This window comes from Lutra lutra, chromosome 1 (genome assembly GCF_902655055.1).
Source record: "Lutra lutra chromosome 1, mLutLut1.2, whole genome shotgun sequence".
Classification (NCBI taxonomy): domain Eukaryota; kingdom Metazoa; phylum Chordata; class Mammalia; order Carnivora; family Mustelidae; genus Lutra; species Lutra lutra.
Window position 1 is genome coordinate 220,001,568 of NC_062278.1, and position 25,405 is coordinate 220,026,972.

At 54.7% G+C, this 25,405-nt stretch overlaps 2 protein-coding genes across 3 annotated transcripts in view; one reads left to right on the plus strand and one right to left on the minus strand.

The window, feature by feature from the left end:
• The window catches only part of UHRF1 (ubiquitin like with PHD and ring finger domains 1), a 28,483-nt gene extending 18,101 nt beyond the window's left edge, over positions 1 to 10,382 (minus strand). Inside the window, exons 1-3 of one of the 2 annotated variants that reach the window (XM_047708975.1) lie at positions 10,200 to 10,382; positions 8,717 to 8,883; positions 214 to 477 (exon numbers count right to left, since the gene is read on the minus strand). In XM_047708975.1, the coding sequence (XP_047564931.1) occupies positions 214 to 477; positions 8,717 to 8,869 (417 nt within the window). In that variant the 5' untranslated portion in view covers positions 8,870 to 8,883; positions 10,200 to 10,382. Of the gene's footprint in view, positions 1 to 213; positions 478 to 8,716; positions 8,884 to 9,562; positions 9,682 to 10,199 lie in introns of those variants that run through there. The other variant, XM_047708985.1, reaches the window with a different exon arrangement.
• Positions 10,383 to 12,275: 1,893 nt separating this feature from the next.
• Positions 12,276 to 24,527, plus strand: ARRDC5 (arrestin domain containing 5). The gene is made up of 3 exons (XM_047709365.1): positions 12,276 to 13,462; positions 15,338 to 15,543; positions 23,959 to 24,527. Exons 1-3 carry the CDS (start codon positions 13,111 to 13,113, stop codon positions 24,484 to 24,486), a joined length of 1,086 nt encoding a protein of 361 aa, XP_047565321.1. The 5' UTR covers positions 12,276 to 13,110; the 3' UTR covers positions 24,487 to 24,527.
• Positions 24,528 to 25,405: the final 878 nt, after the last annotated feature.

Sequence of the window (25,405 nt, forward strand, 5' to 3'; positions counted from 1 at the left end):
TCTGAGTGTTTCCACGGGGAACCCTCGGGAGCGCTCCTGCCGGCGATTTTCACAGCAGGACCAGGGGTGCCCGACCAAGGGAACCCTGCAGTCGGGCTACCAGAAAGCCAGTGTGACGGAGGGGCATGGGGCATGCTACCCGGGGCCCTGGGGGTGAAGAGCGCGGCCATGTGGGGAGCACGCTCAACCCCAAACATGCTGCGAGAGACTCACCTTGTACAGGCCCAGCTCCGTCTCGTCCCACGTGTCTTCATCCGCCAGGCCCGCCTTCCCGTCTGCCTCCGAGGCCGCCTCGCCGCTGTTTGAGGACTTGTCGGACTCGCTCTGGCCCAGGCAGCAGCCTGAGTCCGTGTCCGACAGTTCTGAGTCCCTCTCCTTGATGCTGCTGGCTGGGAGCACAAGGCTCTGGCGGACCAGGAGCTGGATGGTGTCATTCAGGCGAACGTCGTAGTCAAAGAGTGTGTGGCCGTCCTCCATCTGCACAGACCCCAAGACAAGGGTCACTGGCCCGCCAGCCACTGAGTGCTCCCCTTCTGGGTGCCTGGCAGCAGAGACACCACGAGCAAGGTACCAATCTGCCCTCGTGGAGGGTGGGATCTAGATCAGACCACAGGACAACACTGCCAGGGCGGGGAGCGGGTAACACACAGTCACCCCTTTCCATCAGGACCCTCAGAGCCTCTCCAAAGAGGATTCCCCGCGTCACACAGAGAACGTTCTGAGAGCACCCAGCATAACCAGCCGTGCTGGGTGCACCCATCACATGCCAGGGTAGGGTTTCTTAATATTGGGTCCAGTAACAATACACGGCCTTTGGCACTGGAGCCAAACCGAGGGCAAGCGTGCCCCCCAGGGAGCGCCGCGTCACCTGGCTCAAAACACTGCAGCGGCAAGGCCCAGAGACTCCTCGATAATTACTCAGGGGAAAAAATTAAGCCAGGTCCCTGCTCACACCAGACACCAGAATCCATCCCCAAGAGCTCAGGCGGTGTAAACCCGAGTGACCCCAACATGGGCGAGTCACCCCCTCCCCCCACACAGTGTGTGTATTTCAATGTGTGCAGCACCCCAGGACCTCAGCGGGTCATGCGGTTACTGAATGCAGACTCCTGGGGGGGGTGTCAGTGGAGTCCCCCGACTCAGGGGTTCCCGCCCAGGGTGATCCTGCCTCCCCGCCAGGGGCTTGACAACACCTGGGGTCATCTGGGTTATCAGGACTGGGATGGGGCCGGGGATGCTGCCCCACCTGGAACGGTGCCTGGGACACGCCCACAGGGACCCAACTAGCCAATCTAGCTTACCCTCGACCGACCTTCTGGTGGTGCCAAGGGGGAGGGACGGGGGAGAGAGACGCTGCCCGACCCAACATCCCCCAGCTCCCTGCTGGCCCCGCCCCTCGCCACGAGCTTCTCTCCCCCAATCCCACCCACAGGAGTCCCTGGCAGGATTGTGCTGACACCACTCAGGCTGGCCATCCTCATGACCGCCTGGTGACAGTGTGCAAAGGAGTTTTGTCATCTGAGCCACATCCCAGTGGCACCTGAGGCCCGAAGAGTTCTCTTTTATTTGAAGCTGTCCCCCCGGCACCACGGCACCCCACCAACACCTAGCAAGGCCCCTCCAGTGCATCTTGTTCTCTCCCAACGTCCCTAAGGCAGGTCTCTGCCCACAGCGCCGTAGGCATATATGGGGTCAGGCTGCTCCCCGGGGGGCCATCCTGGGCACTGGTGGGGGGGACAGCATCCCCTGACCCCACACACTAGATGCCAGGAGCACTCCTGGCCGTGAGCACCAGAGATGTCCTCAGACCGGCCCAGTGTCCCCTGAGGGCCGCACTACCCGGCTCAGAAGCAGTGTCCTAAAGAAAAAGTGAAAGGGAAACAAACGCACAGATAATCAACTTTCCTTTCTTCCCGAGGGTTAGCAGAAGTCGCCTGTCTGAAGGCCTAATGGCTGTCAACAGGCAAGTGGCCCCTGGGTCACAGGGAAGGCGAGCTCCAGGGCCCAAAGCCCCTCACTGCAGCAGCTGCTGTGTCATTCAGCGCAAACCAAGCATCTGGTGAATGGTCGCCCCCTCCCTGGGAGAAGACCTCTGGACACATGGACACTTGCCTACAGCCACGGAGCTCCTGGGCACAACCCACGGCTTCACGCAGCGTGAGGGGGGAGCCTTGATGCCAGCCCCCACCCCCACACGGCCAACACAGGACGGCTGTGATGATGGGTAGAGGGGACACAGCTGGGAAGAGATAAGTCAACTGCACACACGTGTTCACGGCAGCAGGACTCACAGCAGCCTAAGAGGGGAGCCACCCAGTGTCCACCAACGGGGGGGCGGGGAACAACACACATACACACACGGTCCCTCCACACACGGGAGGGTCCCTCGGCCGTGGACAGTAGTGAGGCGTCCACAAGCATGGCCCCGGGGATAGACCCCGAGCCCATGACACTCAGGGAGGGAACCAGACATAGAAGGCCACACGCAGTGTGAGTCCATGCCTGGACCAGACTCCTCCATGGACAAAGCCGGTGACTGGTTGTCAGGGGCTGAGAAGGGACACTAAACATTATGTAGGTGAAGAGAATGTCCTAGCAGTGCCTGCGGTGATGGCTGCACGGCTCTGTGACAGAAAACCATCGGATCACACCCTTGAAGCGGGTGAATCATATGGCATGTGAACTACGTCTCAGCAGCGCGTCGGGCTGTTTTTTTTTTTTAAAGGAAAAAAGGGAGTCCTAGAAAGACACATAGTGGGGGACGCCAGCTCGGTGACATTCTGGAAAAGGCAAAACTGTGAGGACAGCAGAAGGATCAGTGGGGACCAGGGGCTGGGGGAGGAGGCATGACCGCCAAGGTGGGGCGCAGAGGACTTCCAGGGCCGGGAGGCCTCCCCCAGCCACAGCAGCAGCCACAGCAGCGGGCCCACGTCACTACACAGCTGTCCAAGCCGACGGGATGAGGAACGAACCCTAATGTCCTCTATGGGTCAACATGGGTTCATCTCCTGTAACACGCATGGCACTTGGTGCAGACACCAGAACGGGGGAGAATGGCAGTGTGGGAGGTGGGATATGGGAGAAAAATCACTGAGCCTTCCTCTCGATGTTACTGAGGACCTGAGACGCACAAATACGTAAATACAAATAAGCTTATAAGCATATAAATCCACAATAAACACACTAATTTAAAAAGACAAAACACAAGTGTCCCCACTGGGGCAAGGAAACCAGCAGAAGGCAGGCCAAATGGCCTTAGAACAAGACACATGTACCCTGGGGCCCAGCACGTCGAGAAGCAGACACCCCCTCGCCGCTGCTGACATCAGGCGGAATCGCTCTGCGGGGGGCCGTCCTGGGCACTGCTGGGGGCTGAGCAACATCCCTGAGCCCTGCCCACTCCATGCCAGGAGGACCCCGCAGTTGTGACAGCCACAGACGTCCCCAGACACCTCCCAGCGTCTCCACGGGGAGCACCATCACCCCCAGGGAGAACCCCTAAGCTAGACAGACCCTCGCATGTGTGCCCAAGACACGTACAGTGATCTCACAGGGCATCCACAGCCTTATGTGCCAGGAAAACCACGGCCTTGTCACACAAAGGAGTCCTCACTGCCGCCTTGTGACAGGGAAAGCAGCAAAGCAGATGAGACTCCCATATGTGTCAAGAGAAAAAAGGACAACTCAGGGGACAGGAAATGAAGCATAAACCAAGGTAGCTGGACAGCTGAGAGGAGGCGGGAGGGCTGGAACCAGGAGCACAACCGGGCCCCTCCCGCCCATGGCAGGTCAGGAAGCCAGGTTCCGTCGGCTCATGGATTTGCTCGGGCACAGGCCCTGTGGAGGAGGCCGACGTGCCTACTGACGCAGGAATGCGGACAGAAGCACAAACGGGGCACAGAAGGGGGCATTCAGGCTGGGGGAGGTGGGCACAGGACTCTGCCTCCTGGTCACAAGCCGGTCTGGCTGCTTCCTGCAGCCATTTCTAGAACTTTCCAGAAGGGCCCCTGAGGTCAGCAGGAAGGCTGCACAACTGTTTGCTGTAGGAGAAGGTGTGTGGTGTGTGTTCCTCTCCCCCGACCCCGCCTGCCCAAAGCTGTACACAAACATTTGGGAACCACGGGGGAGACAGGCTAGGCCCAGGCCTGCCTCACGCCAACGTGCATTACGCTCACATTCATCATCAAGATTCTAAAGTTCTCGAGCGCCTGGCCAGCTCAGATGGACGAGCACACGACTCGATCTCGGGGTTGTCGGGTTTGAGCCCCATGCTGGGCGCAGAGATTACTTAAAAATAAAGTCTTAAAAAAAAAAAAAAAAGTCCAAAAATTCCCACCGAGGCTAACGATATTCATAAAAGCTACAGAACTCCACAACAGATGATCTGCTCCTCACTTTCGAGGTCCTGACCTTATGATTAAACCTGAAGTTAACAACCCATAGAGGCACACTTTGCACCGAAAATCCCTCAAACCTCCTATGATAGGACACGTGCGGTGGTTTGGGGCACGTAACCCTGTACAGCAGATTCAGGTCTAAAGACAAAACTGCCCACAGTGTTTATGTCTTCCTCTCTGTCTTAATGCAAGTATGCTTCCTGGACATTTCTGGACATCTGGAATTTTCGACCACGCAGACCGCATAAGAATGAACTTAACACGTATGTGATTTGACAGCTAAGCATGTTGGTTCCTGCTGGAAACCGGGATTAGAGCTTGCCATGCCTACCGTTTCTGTCCCCAGTCTCTGTCCCCTCGTAACACTTTCAAGGGATGCTTTTTAGGGTGCCGGGTGCTGCCCAGAGGCCCAAGAGGACAGGGACTCATGTCCCTGGGCTTGGCAAGTGGTAGTTCTTGGGTCGCCTCTAACCAGCTGCTTCAGCGAGAGGTGGGGAGGACAGTGAGCCTCATACCAAGAAGGACCCACAGCTAGAGGAGGAAAGGGAGCACTGACGAGAACCCGCCAGGCTGACCTGGGAGTCTGAGAGGGAGGAAGCAGGAAATTGCTCTGCCCCTCTTCCTGGGGGGTACAGCCCTGGCCCCTCGCTGGTCCTGCTCAGCCTACAACCCAGCGTGCACACAAGACAGACCAACAGAAACGGGGGGAAGACAATTCCATGCAGCAGCAGCCCAGATGAGGCAGAGGGGACACGATTTCCCAGCGTGGGGGCAGCAAGCAGAAAGAATGGCACCTCAAAGCCACGCGTGCCTCGTCCACATCAACAAAGGCTCTTCAGGGTTTTCAGGGGGTCTCCGGGTGGGCGGGGGAAGTGCTGAGACCAGACGCTTTGCACACCCTGCCCTGAAGAACTCTGCAACACAGTGCCCTAGGGGACCTGTTCTAGAATGTACTAGAACAGGTTTAGTCCATTCCACAGCAGTGCTGTTCCTAACAGCAAAACCTGGATCTCCAAGTAAGGACGCTGGATGGAAGCACAATAGGGCAGAAGTGGTGAGCTACGGGCAGCCGGACAGTCTAGTCCACACTTGTTTTTGTAAATAAAGTTTTATTAGACTGGGACACGCCCCTTCATTCACATCCTGTCTGTGGCTGCTTCCCCGCTGCAGGGAGAGCAGCTCTCCTGGAGACAAATATTTATGTAAAGGGTTTGCTGCCGCCTGGCTTGGAGGGCATGCCCGGCTGGGAGCTCTCCCAGGGGAAGAGGACCCTCCCCCGCACCGCCTGAAGGACAGGGTTCTAATGCCCCACTCAGCCCTTTGGGAATTCAGGGCCAGCACTCGGGAAAAGCCATTCCGAAGTGGGGTGCTAGGACGCGGGAGACCCAGTCGAGGCCGCTTCCAGGGCACCAGTTCAGAATGATCTTTCCGAGGGACCTTAAGACGGCCTTTGAGGCTAGTGTGGCCGATTTCACTGCTTCCCTCGCGTCAATTACCTGAATTAGTACTTCTCAACTGGGGGCAATTCCAGACAATGAGCCCACCTCCCACGTCAGCAGGGCCGAAGGGGAGAAACCCAGTGGGCGCTGATTTCCCGTGCCTTTACCGCGAGCTGGCCGGGCCCAGTCCCGCACTGGCCACACTGGGAGAGCTGCGAGGAGCTCGGATGGCAGCCACCTGGGCTGGGGACACAGGGACGATTCCGTAACAGCCAGAGCCCTACACCTGAACGTGCCGGAGTCCCCACAAATGAGAGCTATTGTTATTTTTCTGGGCAGCCAAGAAAAAGGCGCCAGATGCCTCACGCCCTTGCCCAAGCTGGGCCTGCCGCCCGGGTCCCTGCCCCCATTCGGCTTCTTGTATTTCCGCCAATCAAGCGACATAACCGCCAACCTATTCAGCCCAAACAAGCCGGCCACGAAACCCTCCCATATCCTGAAGAAAGGCTCAACTATGTTCTGCTTTATCGGCCAACCTCACAGCAGACCGTGGACTGCTACGACGTGTTTCTTTAAAAGGCGGAAAAAAACAGTTGGGGGGGGGAGCGCGAAGGACTGCGAAGACTCTCTAGAACATTCTGTAAAAGCAGCTCTCTGCCCCCCCCCCCCACTGGAAGCTCCGCTGCTTTCTATCGTGGTGAGCCTGGTCTGTTTGCGGACCAGACTTACTGTGAGGTGCTGCTCTATGTCCTGTCTGTCCGCATCCCAGCCCCCCACCCCCACCCGACATCCAGGCCGGGGCCCCGCTGGCGTCCCCAGGGAAGTTGCATCACACTCTGGGCCTGGCTTCCTCGGCCGGAAGACAGAGGCGACTGCACGTTCTCTCCCCAAGCTGCCGAGTGGGGAAGAGGAGCGCCAGGCAGGGGAACGGGCGGCCGTCACGGAGGCCACAGGGGAAGCAGGAAGCCTGTGCCAAGCGTGAAAGCCGGGCTGTGAGCAGGCGGCGTCAAGAGCTCGGTCTCCAGCGCTGACCGCCGGCCAGTTGCAGGTACCCGCCTCCGGGCTCCCACACACAGGTGTTCCTGTGCTCGTCAGGCCTTATAACTTTCACAGGGGTCCTAAGGGCTTTCGTACGGGTCAGATCTCGAGCTAGGAATGAAGGGAGATGGGGGTTTGGGTACGTGGGTGTAGACATCTGTCCAGACGCCAAATGGTCTGCCTGACGCGTGCGGATCCCGCTATAAAAGCAAGACCCGCAAACCCGTCCCAGACTCTAGTTAACGGCAGGCGTAAAGTGCTCATGCAACTTACATTGAAACACACTCCCAAAACTACCACAGATTGGTAGACAGACAGGAGGACAGAGAGCGCGGGGCTGACTGGAATGTGGCTGGATGCCAGGGCAAGCTCTAGGGGTAGGTGCTTGGGGGTTCGTGGTGGCTCCAACTTTTCGGCCAGATGGAAATGTAACAACAGCGCCTGGCACGTGCCAGGTGCTCACAGATCCTCCCACTGGGGAGGACTCGATCCGACTCACGTCTGAATCACACCGTGAACGGTGGAGCAGGCACACACGGAAGGCTCTCAGAAACCGTGAAAGGACCTTCGCTGAACAAAGAGATCGAGTGGGCTAATTGAAGTCAGTCTGGATGCCACAAAAAAATGAGCCATGGGAGGAGGCAGGAGAGAGAGAGACAGCCCCCTTGGTAGAGCTCACTCGGGGCCCTGACTTTGCTGATTGCACAGGCCATCGGCGGGATCCGTGTCCCCTCCCCGGGCAGGGCGGGTTAACTCAGCTTTTAGAGACATTCAAGTCATCTCGTCTCTCCCAGGAAGGAGGGGAAAGGTCTCCAAGGGCACCAAGAGCCCAAGAAATTAATCATCAGGTCTCATTTCGAGTTAAGCACCCTGGAGACTCCCCACCCCCAAAAATCCGGCTGGTCGCAGAGTGTTTATTCCTCAACAGAGACAGCAGATGGCGGCAGTACCCAGTTCAAAATGCGACAACAACAAAGTCAGGCACACGCAGCCCAACTGCAGACTTTTAATCCAGGACACGGTCCCTGTGCCCCCGCTGTCCCTACCGTGCACCCCGCCCCACGAAGGCCCCTGCAGACGGGACCGACACTTTGTGCCATACCATCTCAGCTTCCCCGTGGGAAATCCCACTCACAGCAGCATGGGCCGTGCCCCCAAAGACTCCGACAAAAACAGAAACCCCCACTGCCCCTGGAGAAAGCGTCCCAAACGTGGGCAGCTGAGAAAGCCAGGGTGGCCATTTTAAACGCTTCCAGAGGCCGGGGAGAGAGCGAGAAGAAAGGACACAGAAAAGCGGGGCCCGCAGACCCCGAGGAAAGCCCCGAGCTCCCGCTCACTCCGCGGAGCAGGCCAGAGCAGCGGAAATTCCTGACCAGCAAGGCCATCTCCGGCCTCCGAACAAGCGGATCCAAATTTCTCGAAAACAGACCCTGCGGGGGTCAGACTAACTGGGCACAGGCTGTGGGCCATTGGTGTGTGTTTCAAAGGAAAACCCGATCCCTCCTGTCCTACTGTCTGAGGAAGCATTCTAGGCTCTTCCTCGAAATTCACCCGTCCTCCATCGACCACCTCCAACTTCCTTTTCTAGAAATTACATTGAGGGCAGCGTCAAAAAAACAGGGGAGGCGGACTTAAAAGCCCAACGGCTCAGGACTGGAGTGCCAGCTTCCTGCCCGGTATGTCGATCTGCGAGAGGAGCCTTTGTTCCTGGCTCAGGCTTTTGAGGTTTCTGTGGAGACGTGAAGCGGGACCGGACGAGGGGCGGGGAGAGTATATGGACGGTGCCTGGACCAGGCAAGAACAAAGGTGCAGGGCGGGCGGTAGCCGGCTGGGCGGGTTTACCTGCTTGCCCCTGTAGAAAAGCCTCTGGAGGCTGGGCTCCACGTGGAAGACCTCCTGGATCTTCCGCCTCAGCTCCTCCACCTTGGTCAGCCTGGACAGTGAGTCCACAGTGTGCGTCACCTTCCCGTCCATGGTGCGAACCTGGATCCACATGGCGCCTGCTGGTGCTGAGGGCGAGAGAGCGGGACCCCCGGGTCAGTGGGGCTGCTGCCACCAACACACCGAGCCATGCTCGGGTCACCTTGGCTTTTGTCCAGTCTGTGGACGCTAGGAAACTCCCAGGACACCCTCCCGGCGCACGGGTCCGCGGACTAGCCAGCCACAGCTGACCAGGTCCCCGCAGAGGAAATGAAGGAATTAACGCGTTAATGACCATCACGCCGTTGGAGCGAGGCGGGAAGGGAAATGAGGGGACATCGAAGGGCATCTCGGACCACTCAGTCCAACCCGCTCCGTCTTTCATGGAGGGGAGGCGGAGGGGACTGGACGGGGGGGGAGCAGGGAGCGACACACACAATGTCCAGAGGAAGGAGGGCACAGCCAAATGGCGAGGAACCAGGTTCGTTCGTTCGTTCATTCATTCATTCATGCCTTGGGTTAATACTGACGCAAGAGGAAAACCCAAAAGTCCAGCGCGGGCTGGAACTTCAGAAGTCCCAGTAACTCAACTAAGTGTAACCGAAAGGGAAGGGCCACCGCCCCCCGGGACCCGGGAGCCCCCAGCCCTGGGCGCCCGCGGCCCCCGCCGCCCCCCCGCGCGCGTGCGCGCGACACGGCCGGCCCCGCGGTGGCCATGGCAACCGGCCGCCCCGTCCCGTCCGCCCCCGCGCGCGCCGCGCTACTCACCTCGGCCCGGCGGCGGCCTCGCGCACCGGCTCGCGTTTTCCGGACCCCGACCCACGGGCCCAGAGCCCCTCTTATTCTCCCGCCCGTCCGCTCGGGCCACGCCAACTAGCCCACGCCCACCCCCACCACCGGGACCGGCCGAGGGGCCCCGCGCGCCAAGTCCCGCCCCCCTTCACTTGAGCCGACTCGCTCATTGGCTCCGCCGCGCCCGGCTGCCCCGCCCAGCCCGCTCCCCATTGGCCCAGGCGCGCCCGGGGAACTAAGGGCGCGCGAAATCGGGCTCGGGCGCGACAATTGAATCGCGGGGCGCCCCGCGCGCAGGCGCGGAGCCTGACATCCTCCCCTGCGGCTCGCCAGGCCCTCCCCCCACCCGGCCGGCGCGACCCCCGCGGGGCTCTGGGTATGTTCCTCTCGCTCCTGCCGGCGCCCGGGCGGCGGGGGACGACTCCCGAGGGCCGGCAGGGCGGGGGCAGAGCCCGAGACGGCGTGGAGAGCAGCCACGCTGCGGGGCACGCGTGCGCCAGTACTGGCCCCGCGTCCCCGGGCCGCTCACGAAAGTTTTGCAAAGTCTCCGCTCCGGGTGCGACGGGCCCTTCCACCGGCCTGCAATGGCAGCCCGATCAGTCCGGAGGCTCACCTCTCGGCCGCCCCGATCCACTCTCCTGCCTGCGCGCCTGGCCGGGCTGGGGATGGCGATAGAGACGCGTGCGTGGCCCCGGACCCCGCGCGGACCTGCCTGCGACCCGGAACGCCTGGACGGCCACCACTGCCCGCCGCGCTGCCAGCTGCTCTGATTTTTTTTCCCGCGAAAACTCGGCGTTTGGGAGTTGCGGGGCCGCGGGAGGCCGCGCCAGGGGCGGGCTCCTGCTTGGTGATTGGCCGCCGCAGTGGCGGGAAGCGAGAAAGGGGGTGGGGGGCGCCCCCTCCTCTGTCTACCCCCACTCCGCCCAGCGGGCCACGGCCCCGCCCAGCCCTGCGCGCTCTGCTGGGCGCGCCCAGTGTGCAACCCCGCCCAGTGGCGGGAGCTGGGCGCCCCCCACTCTGCGTGTCCCTCAGGAGCCCTGAGGAACCCCGGGGCAGAGACCCCGGGTAGGGATCCCCTGACCTTTTAAGTCCCTTTCCCACAACCCCTCTCCCGGGGCACGGGCACGCACTGACCAGTAGGGCAAGGAAGGCCGGAATCGGTGTTTAAACGCTTTAGTAGAATGTGGGGGCTCCTCTCAAGACCGCCTGTACCCCGATGGCCAGCCTGATCGCCCCAAGCTCCCATTTCCCGGCATCAGGGCCTGCTAGAGCTCCCCACCCTACCCACCCGCAGGGCTTGTTTGCTGGATTTTCCCGCCTCGTTTTCCCGCCTTCTCTGGCTGTCCAGGCGGTCAGGACTGCCCTGCCCCCTCCGCCCTGCCTGCTCTGCTCTGGCCAGTCTTCGCGGGCACAAAGTGACCCATGCTGGGCACCTACAAAGCGCCCGGACACAGTGTTTGGATCTAGGGGCGAGGCCCAACAATGGGCAAGGCCAACCCTGTTGGTGGTTTCTAGAGGGGTAAATTCTTGTCTGGAAAGAAAGGCAAAAAAATGAGTAAGTAAGGCAAATCGTTTCAGATACTAGTAGGTGGAATGAAGACAGGACAGTAGCTGGAGAGGCATGTGGGGGTGGGCAAAGAGGACATTCTGGCGGAGGTAGAGAGGTGGACCTCTGAACGAATGACATTTGAGCTGAGATCTGAGATAAAAAACAAGGACAGATGGGTCGAGGAGGGACAGGCAAGCTCAGAGGCCTGAAAAGACTTAGAAATGTAGGGGGAGCAGCCAAGAGGCCAGGGTAGCTGGGCAGAGAGGGGACGAGCCCACAGAGGTGTCATCTAAGGCCTCGGGGGGCCTTTGGTCTTTATCTGTTGAGAGCAGTAAGCAGCATGGGGAAGGCTGTGAGCCAAAGAGTAATGACCTCCACCTTCTGCGTGTACAGGTTTTTTCGGACCCGAGCAGAGTCCCTTGTAGGCCCTGCTCCTTCTTTACCCAGATGGTAGATGGAACAATGCCCCCCTACCCCGTGCCCCGGCCAGAGCTAGCCATATCCTAATCCCTGAGCCTGTGAATATGGTAGCCTCCAGGGCAAAAGGGACTTTGCCAATGAGATCAGATTCAACATCTTCCAGTGGGGGAGATCATCCTCGATGATGCAGGGTGGTCCAAAATCATCACAAGGGTCCTAACAAGTGAAGCAAGAGAGGCAGAAAGGACCCCATCAAAGAAGTGACAAGAGAAGTAGGTGTTGGAAAGATGAGAGCAACAGACAAGGAACGTGGGAAACCTATAGAGGCCAGAAAAGGTGAGCGACAGATTCTCTCCTAGAACCCTAGGACACCTTGATTTTAGCCTCTTAAGACTTGTTTAGGACTTCTGACCTCCAGAACCGTAGGAGAATGAATTTGTGGTTTTTAAGTCACTAAAATTGTGGAGATTTGTTTTAGATGTCATAGGGAACAAATAGAGTCCAAAATACAAAGTCTGGAATTTTTTTTTAAGTTTTATTTTTGTTATTTTTTATTTTTCATTTTTTAAAAGATTTTATTTATTTATTTGACAGACAGAGATCACAGGTAGGCAAGGAGGCAGGCAGAGAGAGAGGGGGAAGCAGGCTCCCTGCTGAGCAGAGAGCTCGATGTGGGGCTCAATCCCAGGACCCCGGGATCATGACCCGAGCTGAAGGCAGAGGCTTAACCCACTGAGCCACCCAGGCGCCCCCAAAGTCTGGAATTTGTTGTTAACTTCCTCCAACTTCAGAACTCCGTCTGTATGCTACTGAGTGTCTTTCTGGACCCACAGTCATCAGCTGCATATAGAACACATCTCACGGACGGGTAGGTGTCAAGCTGGCCTCCCTGAGTCTCTGAGGCAGGTGAGATCTTTCTCATTGAGGACAAGCCTGGAGTCAAGCAGACATTGGTGGGCACAAAGCCTACAGAGACTAAGTCCCACCCTGCAGGGTCTTCCCATTTGATGGGGGAGACCAGGTGTAAAGAGAAATGTCAAATGTGTAAGGAGATGGTGTTCATGTTTAGATGGAACTAAGCATTCAGCCAGGACACACCAGATTTCATGTCCTGGCCATATCTATAATGTTTTCTTTTTCCTAACAGGAACTGGCTGGTATAGAGAATGACCCATTAAAATGACAGTGATTGTGTATGAGCTTAACCAGTCTATGGACCCTGAGAAGTGCACATACCACATTTGGGGGCCATCTGCTAGAGCAGAAAAGACTTGGGGCCCATCTCTAAGCAGAGCTCCTAAGGAGCATCCCCCCCCAACCCCCGCCCAGGTCTCTAATCTCCGAGCATGACGACAGGTGCTCCCTATGGGGCAGGAATGCTAGGGTCTTGCGGTTGTTTTGGCTTATGTATCCGTTATTTCTTAGGAAAAGGGGGTCAGGTTGTCATCTCATACATCAGTGAGGACTTTGGAATTCCCAAGCTGTCCCACCCCTGCACAACAGCCTCATCTCCCCTCCCAGCCCCTAGGGAGCCCCTTCCCAGAACCCTGGCTGGATGATGTCACAGACAGGTGACCTCACTGCGGCAAAGGAACCGGGAATCTCAGTGGCATGGGGGAGGAGGGAGGATGTGTCCCCACCACCCCAACCCCCCATGTCTGTGGTGAAGTCGATCGAATTAGTGTTGCCCAAGGATGCCATCTACCTGGCCGGCTCCAGCATCAAAGGGCAGGTGGTTCTAATTCTGAACAGCACCCTAGTGGACCCTATTGTGAAGGTCGAGCTCGTGGGAAGGGGCTATGTGGAGTGGAATGAAGAAATCGGGGCGTCACGTGATTATAGCAGAGATGTTATTTGCAACAACAAGGCCGACTATGTGCACAAGATGAAGACATTCCCAGTAGAGGGTAAGGACGAAGCCAGCAGCCACCTCTAGCCATAATAGGAACCTGGGTCTGGAAGGTAAACATATGTGCTAGGGGATCAGCAAAGCCCCAGGGATACCAGAAATGGGCAGAGGCCGGGTCCCTCCCAAGGAGGGAAGCTGTGTATAACAATGACCATCAGATACACATTAACACGAAAATAACAAGACAGAAGGAGCTGATCAGAACCCAGATATTCAAACTGAACTCACAAAGTCATTTCCCTGCGGGGACAAAATGTTAGCCTTAGTCCAATGACCACTTGGAGAGGCCAAAAACAAAAACAAAAACGAATCTGTCTTGTTATTTGACAAATCTCCCTCCGACAGTGAAATCTGCAAGGAGACAAAATCATCAGTCCTATGGTCCCAGGGAACGAGTGAGGAGGCAGGGAAGACATTCTAGGGAGAGAAGAACCAGTTCCCAGCTCCAGCGGGTTCAGATCCCCAGTCTGGACAGACCTCAGGGAGGCTGAGCTGCCCGGGAGCCACACGTCCATCCCTGAGTGTGTACACGGGAGTGTTCCCATGTATATTCTGCAGCTCTCGGCCCACACCTGGCTGAACAAAGTTTAATTTTAGACTTTTAAAATTTTTAGATTGGGAGGTCATGGAGAGGCCTCTTCAAAGATGAACTATGGAGCTCAGAGCTGAGCGTGCAGATAATCTAGGGGAGGAATCGCAACCCGCTGGCCCTTACTGCTCAGCAACAGCCTCTCTGTGTCCCGCTAGCCCTTCCGGAACATGGGAACTGGAAAAAGAGGCTGCCCCATGAGATTACTTTGAGGAGTTAGTGATTTAATGGTATATAAAGGGCTTAGACTAGTGTGGGGCATACAGTAAGTGCTTTGTAAGTGTTCGTTTTCTCAACCCACCCAGACATCCCCAGCATCACCATCCCTTCCCATGGCCGGGCATTTCCCCTCAAAAGCATAACCCCGAGCCTCCGATGGATTCACTCATTTATTTCGCTTTACTGATCGCCTTCTGCACATGGCACTGGGCCAGAGGCTCAGGGTGGGGCCATGGACGGAACAAACCGGGTCCCCAGAGTCATCGGGATTGCCACCCAGTGGCCAAGACACGAGAATGAGAGGCTTTGGGATGAATGAAAGACACAGTAAATAAAATAGGGGAGGCTGTAGAAATGGGGGCTGGGTGAGTTTCTCCCTGGTCCTCTGTTGCCTCTCAACCAATGTTTTGTTTTTTTTTTTTTTTAAAGATTTTATTTATTTGACAGAGAGAGATCACAAGTAGACAAAGAGGCAGGCGGAGAGGGAGAGAGGGAAGCAGGCTCCCTGCTGAGCAAAGAGCCCGATGCGGGACTCGATCCCAGGACCCTGAGATCATGACCTGAGCCGAAGGCAGCGGCTTAACCCACTGAGCCACCCAGGCGCCCTACCTCTGAACCAATGTTAAGTGCCTACTGTATGCAGGGCACTGAGGGCCAAGCTCAGGGAGGGCAGGGAGCTGAACTGGTAAATAAAGCCTAAAACCTACAGTAGGGGCCTAAGGTGGGTTTGCTAAACCAATGTGAGACTAAGGGCTGGACCTCCAGTTTCTCAGACCCAGAGTAAGGGTGAGCACATCCCTATGGTAGTTTGCATAATTTGGGGTGACCACCCCAGCCACCTCACCCACCCAGGTGTCCCCCCACCTCTAGCCCAGCTGAGGCCTAGACCTAATATTCGTGGACCGTGCAGATCCCTAAAAGCACAGAACTCAGCCTAGCTTGGGGACAGGTAGGCCAGACCCAGAGCAAACCCCCTGCCAAAACAACAAATAAAGAAAGGGGGGGGGGGGAGAAAGGAAAAAGATTCTAGAACCTTCTGATGGCATCGGTGTGTTTTGCTTTCAGATAATTGGTTAAGTGCAGGCAGCCACACCTTTGAATTCCATTTCAGCTTACCTCCCAGGCTTCCTTCTACCTTCACCAGCAAAATCGGCCATGTCTTCTACTTCATGCAAGCCTCCTGCGTGGGCCGGGAGCACATTCTGGCAAAGAAGAGGATGTACTTGTTGGTTCAAGGGACTTCGGACTTCCACAAAGAAAACCCATTGCAGGTAGCGATGGGGGAGGGGCAGTGGTGCGGCCCGTCCTCCAAGCTGACCCAAGGCAGGTGGGAAGGCGGGGAACAGAGATGGCCTCTATCGGGAAGAAGGAAAGTTGCTGATGGCCTTCTGTGGGGCCCAGTGAGTTCACAAAAGGTGAATCAGAAACCAGGGTAGGAACTAAGGCAGCGGGCGGCAGGGGTGGGTGGTATGGGTGGCTGTCACCCAGGATAATCTTGCCTCCCCTGGGAGGACAGGATGGTATGGGTCTGGGGACATCTACAGTTGACAGGTCTGGGGAGGGAGGCTACTGGCCATCAAGGGAGTAGGGGCTCAGGTGCTGTTTGATACCCCACAGAGAATGACCGGACCCCTCTGCAGATGACGTTGCCTCTCTGTGCCTCCATCTCCACATCTGTAAAATGGGCAGAGGCAGTGCCTGGCTTGCAGAACGTCCCACAGTGCCTGGCACAGGTTGGGGGATGGGCCCCAAGAACCTTGTCAAGCCTCCAACACCAGTATTACATATATCATGGGGATCATCTCAAGCCCAGCCAATAATCTGGGATGGTCCTGGAGGGTCCCAGGAAGGGTAGACGTTTGGAGAGGTGGAACAGCCCTGGGAGGACCAGACCTGAGCTCAAGGCCCCCTTGACTGCCTGCTCCCTGTGTTACCATGAGCAGACTATGGCCCCTCTCTGGCCTTCCCTTCAGAGCTAATCTACAGGGCAGGGGGGCAGGGCACAAGGCAGAAGCTGGGGTGAAATATTGGGGTTGGGTGAGACTCAGCCTGAGATCTGGCCAACAGATACTTCATTAGCTAGACGGCCTTGGGGAATTCATAACACCTCCTAGAGCCTTGACTGTCCTGATCTGTACAATGGGGAGAATAATTCTTCCCTTGATGGGTACCCATGAAGACTGCAAAGTGCTCAGCACGGTGTCTGCAACCCCAGGAGATGCCCTGTAAACGGGAAGATCTAAAATCAAGATCATAGCAGCAAAGGGAGTTATCACAGATAAGTTTTGAGGATATGAAAATAGTGTTTTTCAACTACTCAATACTGTCTTTAACCGACTGGAGGAGGTGACATTTTAGCAGAGAACTGAAAGAGGAGAAAGGGGGAAACCATGGGGATATCTGGGGTAGAGGGTTCCAGGCAGAGCAAACAGCCCATGCAAAGGCCCAGTGGCAGGACTGTGTCTGGCATGTTGGAGGAACATTGTGGGGGCCACATAGCTGGAACAGAGTGAAGGAAGGGGTGAGAGGGAGAAGGTAAGAGCAGGGAGGGAACAAGAGGCCTCAGGAAGGCTTAGACTTTCATCCTGATGCAGGTGAGAGAACTGGCGGACAAGGGGGTCATCACTGGATTCCCTCTGGCTGCTTTGGGGAGGATAAACAACAGGGAGCAGGGGGAAGGCAGGAGCTGGGCCCAGGGCAGGGATTACCACTCTGGCGCAGAGAGCCATGATGGAGCTCAACCAGGTAAAGCCGGTCTTTTTTTCTTTTTTTAAGATTTTAAAAAATTACTGGAGAGAGAGAGTGCGTACGTGCGAGCCCAGGGAAGAGCAGAGAGGGAGGGGGAGTCTGAAGCAGACTCCACCCTGAGACCAGAGCCCAGTGTGGGGCTCAATTCCACAAACGCCTGATCATGACCTGAGCTGAAACCAAGAGTTGGATGCTCAATGGGCCAAGCCACCCAGGTACCCCTGCGTGGAGGCAGAGCCTTGACCCTCAACTGTCTGTCCTCGGAGCAGCCAGAGGCAGTCAGGTGATGACCTTCCTCTTCCCCCACAGCCCTCCTGGTCTCCCATTTCATTCAAGGTAAAGACCAAAGTCCCCCCTGCCTGCCCATGGGCCCTGCCTGATCTGCCCCCTCCCCTTCGCTTTCTCAGCTCCCGCCCAACAGGTCTCCTTGCTGTCCTTCCAATATGCTGACCTGGTCCTGCCCCAGGGCCTTTGCACAGGCTGTGCCTGCCACCCGGAACCTTCCCCCTCAACTTTCAGATCTTTGTTCAGAAGCCATGTAGACACTCACCTAGCTGAGTCAACTCTCACAACCCCAACAGAGGGCAATTTAGCTGTATCTATTCCAATTAAAATGAACGTGCACTTTGCCCCAGCCATTTTCCTTCTAGAAATTTCTCCTACTGGTATTCTTTCACTTGTGACATGACCTCTCACGGCAATGTTCTCGTGCCAAGAAATTGGAATCAGCCTAAATGCTCATTGCCAAGGGAGTGAAAGTAGCAGGAATATTCTATCGGTAAGTTAGAGAGAGAGAGAGAGACAGACAGAAGCAGAACAAGGCAGCTCTTGGCATCAGGACCTCTAAATCGCGGGCTTGAGTGAGCACAGCAAAGCTCAGAACAAAGTGTCTAGCCTGCAAGTGAGAAATGCACTTCCTTGCAGGTGTAACAAACGTCTCCGGAAAGAGATCAGAGAAACTAGCAACAGACACTTGCCCCCCTGGGAGGGGAGCCCGGAGCCAGGAGAAGCAAACATTTTCCCCTTCCACTTGTTTTTAACAGCTTTATTGAGCTATAATTCACATATTTTTTGAAAGATTTTATTTATATTTGACAGAGACACAGCGAGAGAGGGAGCACAAGCAGAGGAAGTGGGAGAGGGAGAAGCAGGCTTCCCGCTGAGCAGGGAGCCCGATGCGGGGCTCGATCCCAGGACCCAGGGATCATGACCCGAGCCGAAGGCAGCGGCTTTAACCCACTGAGCCACCCCGGGGGCCCCTAGAATTCACATATCTTATAATCTCCTCATTGAAAGTGTACAATCGAATGACTTCTCGCGTGTTCACAGAGTTGTGCGGCCATCACAACTCTATTTGAGAACACTGTCATCACCCCAGAGGGAAGCTTGCGTCCCTTGGCTGTCACCCCTCCAAACTCCTCACACCCCTCCCCCAGCCCTGGCCACTGCTAATCCCCTTCCTCTCTCCCCGGATTTGCCTGTTCCGGCCATTTCAGGGAAATGGAGTCGTATTATAGGGAGGCTTTTTACGTCTGGCTGATTCCACTCACCAGCGTATTGTCCGTGTCTCATCCCTTTTAACAGCCATCTTGTAACATTCCATCTTGCAGGTGGACCGCATTTTGCGTGCACATTTGTGCATGATGGATACTTGGATTGCTTGCACTTCTTGGCCATGTTTCGTGGATGTATCTTCTTGTTTCTCTTGGCTGGATACCTGGAGAGGAATTGCTGGGCCAGATGGCCACTCCCTTGAGCATTTGAGCACCCCCCCCAGCCTGTTTTCCACCGTGCGTGGACTGCTTTTGGGTTCCCTCCAGCCCGCATGGGGCAGCTCATTTCCCTACCTCCTCTCCACTCTTTGTATCTTTAGAATCTTGAAGGACAAGACTGTGTTGCCTCTTCCCAAAGTCAGTACCGTTTGGGAAAGGAGCTTGTCCCAGAGACATTTCCTAACCATTGGCTCCAAGTGAGCCCCCACCGCACCTCCCTTAGTTCATACCCTTGGTTTGCCTCTGGCCACAGCTTCATCACTGTCCCTTATCAGAAAAGACCTGGTTCATTTTCAGCGAGCTGATTGTGTGGCCCTCTCCCTCCCCCGTCCCACCCCCCAGGAGCAGGGACGGGGCTGGTCTTAACTGCTATGGGGTTTTCCTTGAACTTGGCACCAAGTTGATGCCAATAAGTACTGTTTGGATGAGGCCCCCCCCATAAAGTTTCACATGTGCCAAAGGAATTCGGGGCTCCCAGACACTCCCCAGATCCAGGAAATCCAGTGTTGGGTGTGTTAACCCCCCCAACATTATTGGGAATCGGGGCGCTTTGGCTACCCTGCCTGACCTAGCATGGGAGTCCCCACTGGGCCACTGTGGGAATGGCTGGGCCCCTCTCTCAAGTACAGGCAGAACTACAGGCTTGGCCTTGAGTTAGGGCAGCAAGTTCCTCCATGCCCCCAGGGTCCTAACGCATGCAAGGAATTTTCGAATAAGACTGGAGGGATTTAGAATAAAACTGCCTGAAGTTAGCCTCCTGGAGGAGAGGCAGGGAGGGGAAGACTGAGGCAAGGGGGCCAGAGGCAAGGGGAGAGATGAGGTCACTTAGGGTCATGGGTCAGGCCCAGGTCTCCCAAGAAGAAAGGCATCTGATCTAGAGCAGTGTTTTTCAAACCTTAGGTCACGACCCATTCATGGGTTGCAAAATCAATTTAGCAGGGTGCAAATATATTTGCATAAAATGAAAGAATCCGCAAGACCAACCTAGAAGATATTAGAAACAAAGTCACTCTTGTGGATTGCAAACATTGTGTGTGTGTGTGTGTGTGTGTGTGTGTGTGTTTAATAGAAGAAGAAAACAGAACAGAATAAAATACATAGAACAGGAAGCAAAGAAAATCTGGTTGGTGGCTTACAATCAACTTCTTAAAAACGAAAGAATAGAACAAAATATAAATGTGGTGGGTTGCAACAGCTTTGTTTCTATATCATCAGTGTGTTGGACAGCATATAATAGTTGTGAAAAAGCAGAATAGAGAATTTATCAGAACAAGATTAATTTGGTGGGTTACAGCCAGCTAATGTTCGTAAAATGTTGGTTTTGTATAAAACAAAACAATAGAATAAAGAAAGTAGGCTAAAAATAACAGGAAAACAAATCCAGAGGGTTGCAATGAATATTTTTTTCTTTTTTTTTTAAGATTTAATTTATTTATTTGATAGAGATCACAAGTAGGCAGAGAGGAAGGCAGAGTGAGAGGGAGAAGCAGGTTCCCCACTGAGCAGAGAGCCCGATGTGGGGCTCAATCCCAGGACCCTGAGATTATGACCTGAGCTGAATGCAGAGGCTTAACCCACTGAGCCATCCAGGTGCCCTTACTTTTTCTAAGATTTTATTTACCTATTTGATAGAGAGTATCTGACTTGTACTGTATGTGGCTTGCAAAGCCTAAAATACTTGTCATCAGTCATCCTTTAGAGAAAAAGTTCACCAGCTCATGGCTCAGAACAACTCTCGTGTGTAAGAGCAGGAAAAAATGCCTTCGGGATGCTCCTTCTAGCACTTTATGATATCAAGCACATAGAAACATACATGTAGCACATAGCACGTAAGTGTCCCTCTTGTCCAGGGCGGGTGGGGGGCAGATGAGTGAATCGGTTATTTTGCAACACACTCAGTGGCCATGGGAAAACCAAAGAACCAGAATGTCAGGCACTAGCATGAATGCATTTCAACGACAAAATGCTGAGCTAGAAAAGGGAACTGCTAGAAAACATGGACAGCTTGATATATTTTAAGTATTAATATATGTAAAACAGGGGCGCCTGGCTGGCTCCGTTGGTAGAGCATGGGACTCTTGATCTCAGGGTCCTGAGTTCGAGCCCCATGCTGGGCATGGAGCATACTTAAAAAAACTTTTTTAATTAAGAAAAAAAATAGGGGCACCTTGGTGACTCAGTTGTTAAGCGTCTGCCTTCAGCTCAGGTCATGATCTCAGGGTCCTGGGATGGAGCCCCGCCTCGGGCTCCCTGCTCAGCGGGAAGCCTGCTTCTCCCTCTACCACTCCCCATGCTTGTGTTCCCTCTCTTGCTGTTTCTCTCTGTCAAATAAATAAAATATTAAATTTTTTTTTAAAAATATGTAAAACAGTACTATATACTTCCACCACAAGCTCATGGATTCCTAAGTAATATAAAAGTTCACATGAGAATGACAAAAACGGGTCTGGCAAAGAAGGAGGAAGGAGGCAAGGGGCAGAGGACCTAGAACCCCATGGATTTCAATGGAATCTGTAATGTTTCCTTTCTTCCTAGAAGATACATTTGAGCTTGTTAATATTGTTCTTCTCACACTTTCTTCTTCTTCTTCTTTTTTTTTTTTTTTAAGATTTTATTGATTTATTCAACAGAGAGAGAGAGATCACAAGTAGGCAGAGAAGCAGGCAGAGAGAGAGGGGGAAGCAGGCTCCCCTCTGTGCAGAGAGCCCGATGTGGGGCTCGATCCCAGGACCCCAAGATCATGACCTGAGCCGAAGGCAGAGGCTTAACCCACTGAGCCACCCAGGCGCCCCTCATACTTTCTTCTTAAACAATACATCTTGAAATAGGTCCTTCCTTGTAGGTAGTAAGAGCGCAACTGTGTCGGCACAACAAAGCAATTGCTATAGAATTCAGGCTGTTGCCGTTTGTAGGCAGGGGTGGGGGCAGGGCACAGGTGAGGGACTTTGGGAGGAAAACTGGCAAATCCCTACTTCTTGGACGGAGGTTACAAGAGTTGACTTTGTAATAACACAGTTACATATTTGCTTCATGGAGTTTTCCGAGTTAGTTTCTTAATAATGCTTAGGAGTGTTCTTAAATACCCACAGATGTGGGGCGCCTAGGTGGTGTGGTTGGTTGAGCATCTGACTCTCGGCTTTGGCTCAAGTCATGATCTCAGGGTCATGAGATGGAGCCCCACATGGGGTTCTGCGCTCGGCATGGTCTGCTTGAGATTCTCTCTCTCTCCCTCTGACCCTCCCACTTGTGCTCTCCCTCTCTCTCAAATAAATACATAAATCTTAAAAAAAAAAAAAAATCCAGGGGCACCTGGGTGGCTCAGTGGGTTAAAGCCTCGCCTTTGGCTCAGGTCATGATCCCAGGGTCCTGGGATCGAGCCCCACATCGGGCTCTCTGCTCAGCAGGGAGCCTGCTTCCCTCTCTCTCTCTGCCTGCCTCTCTGCCTACTTGTGATTTCTCTCTGTCAAATAAATAAATAAAATCTTAAAAAAAAAAAAATCCAGGGCGCCTGGGTGGCTCAGTGGGTTAAGCCGCTGCCTTCAGCTCAGGTCATGATCTCAGGGTCCTGGGATCGAGTCCCGCGTCGGGCTCTCTGCTCAGCAGGGAGCCTGCTTCCCTCTCTCTCTCTCTCTCTGCCTGCCTCTCTACTTGTGATCTCTCTCTGTCAAATAAATAAATAAAATCTTAAAAAAAAAATCCAGATATGATAAACCCCCCAGTTCAGGATAGAGAAGGCCAGGAAGTATGGGGGATGGCATGAGGGAGGGGACTATGGGGACTTCAACCAGATCTCTCATGTTTTTATTTTAAATTGTGGCAAAATACGCATAACATAAAACTTACCGTCTTAACCATGAGGGTTGAGTACATTCACGTGGTTTTACAACTCCGATATTTTATTTCTTTTTTTTAAGATTTTATTTATTTATTTGACAGATAGAGATCACAAGTAGGCAGAGAGGCAGGCAGAGAGATGGGGGGAAGCAGGCTCCCCGCCAAGCAGAGAGCCTGATGAGGGGCTCAATCCCAAGACCCTGAGATCATGACCCAAGCTGAAGGCAGAGGCTTATCCCGCTGAGACACCCAGGCGCCCCTGATATTTTATTTCTTAAACGAGGAGAGATCTGAAACAAATCAGGAGAATGTGTAAATGCCAATGAAGCGGGTCATAGGAACATAGCAGCGCTGGGCTAGGAAATGGTTAACGACCCGCTGTGGTGTGGGGCAGCCGTGATGTACTATTTCCCAGTTTCTCTGGTGAAAGTTCTCCCATTAGGGCCAGTTTCAAGTGACCAACTTGAGGTCACTAATGGGAAGTAGGAGGGGAGTTTGGGAAGTATTTTTCACACTATTCTCTCTCTCTCTCTCTCTTTTGGTATGCTGAAAGGGAACACAGATGCGTGCGCGTGCACACACACACACACACACACACGCTTGCAAAAAGTGTCGATTTCCTCTGCAAGAAGACACCGGAAGCCAGCAAAAGTGGAAAGTGATCATTCTAAGTCCCGTTCCTCCAGTCTGCCACCACATCACATCAAATCCTTTAAAATATCACCCACAAATCAAAAATAAAAGGTCACCGAAGGCACTCATTAAATATGATGCACATGTGACTTTATTTGCAAGCCAGCAGCTGATGGGTCGACAGGATGGCGGCATTTTGAGGCGTTTATTGAAACACACGACATACTTTCAACTCTATGGTTTTCCTTTCATGATTCAGAGCCCGCGATATTTTCTCCTAAAGTCTGAACTGCCTGGGTAAGCCCCAAGGCTTGGGCTTAGACTGTGAGACATTTCCTGTCTTCTAGAAAACCAAGGCCCAGAAAAGTGAAGCTGCTTACTCGAGGTCACACAGCAAGTGAGCAGGGGATGTTGGGGTAAAGCCAGGGTCTTGTGGATTTCTTAGGCTTAGTCTACAGATGAGGAAGTTGCTCATCAGAAAGGCAGAGGATATGGAATAAGGCACGCTGGGAGATCATGCCAGGGTCTTGCCTGCTAACTCCCCAGGGCTCCAGATTCTATCTTACTGCCTCTTATTTAGGAGAGTCCCAAAAGCTCAAGGTTGGTGGGAGCTCTGATGGAGGAGTGTTAGGCAGGCAAGCGGAGGGCTGCGATCCCTCACAGTTGTCTATCCACACCCCCCCCCCCCGCCCCTTGTAGAATCCTCTGCTGGTAGAGGCTGAGAAGAAGGTCTCCTACAACTGCTGCAGCCAGGGCACCATCTGCCTACAAATCCAGATGGAAAAGAACACCTTCGTCCCAGGACAGAGGATCATCTTCACCACGGAGATCAACAACCAGACCGGCAAGTGCATCAAGACAGTCATCTTCGCCCTCTACACCCATGTGCAATACGAGGGCTTCACCCCCAACGCGGAGCGGCGGTTGCGGGTAGAAAGCAGTGAGCTGCTCCGGCAGGAGGCCAACACGCAGATCACACCTTTCGACACCACCAAGATCGTCAGCTCCTTCAACCTCCCGCAGGTGCTGTCCGTGAGCAGCAGCCTGCAGGACGGCGAGATCATGAGTACCCGCTATGAGCTGGTCAGCGCCGTCCACCTGCCCTGGTCCCTGACCAGTGTGAAGGCCAAGGTTCCCATCATCATCACCAGTGCCCCTGTGGACCCAGACAGCTGCCTGCAGCTGGAGGGGCAGCTGTCACCCGAGAGCCAGGAGTGCCAGAATTAAGTGCCCAAACTTCTAAATATTAAAAGCTTTATCGGACTCTACGGGGCAGCCCTTTCTTTGTCTGGCACAGACGGTCTTCGGATGGGTTGGGTTGTGGTCAGCATGTGCCTGAGCCTCCCCACCCTGTGGCCACTTAGGCATCAGTGTCTCCCGGCCCCAGACAGTTCACCGAATGCCAGGAGAAGGAGGAAACTGACAAGGTCTCCCAGTAGCCCCACCTCCGTTAGCGCTCCAGACCCACTTCTGTGCTGGGTCGTACAGTGCCTAGAACTTGGGGTCCCCAACTGGGGCAGTTCTGCCTTCCAGCTGCACTAGCAAAGGCTGGTGGTCCTGGTTCTCACCAGGGAGGGGGGACAGAGGCTGCTCTGGGTAGTGGGTGAGTGGGGGTCAGAGGTGCCGCTCACTGGCCCGCAATGGCCAGGCTAGCCTCACCCCACAGAATGACCCAACCCCAAAGGTCTGTAGCGCCAAGGGGGAGAAAACGTGCGTTCATTATCTGGGGGGAAAGTTGAGTTCGATCCCTAGCTCACACTAGACACCGGAATAAATCCCCAATGTATCAGGCGGCAGAAACCAGGGTGACCCCCTGGCATCTGTGAGTTCCCTCCTCTCTGCGCCCCACTTCGTGTGTGTATTTATTTTTATTATTATTTTTTTTAAGATTTTATTTATTTGACAGAGAGAGATCACAAGTAGGCAGAGAGGCAGGCAGAGAGAGAGGAAGGGAAGCAGGCTCCCTGCTGAGCAGTGAGCCCGATGCGGGACTCGATCCCAGGACCCTGGGATCATGACCTGAGCCGAAGGCAGCGGCTTAACCCACTGAGCCACCCAGGCGCCCTTTTTTATTATTTTTTAAAAGAATTTATTTATTTGACAGAGTGAGATCACAAGTAGGCAGAGAGGCAGGCAGAGAGAGAGA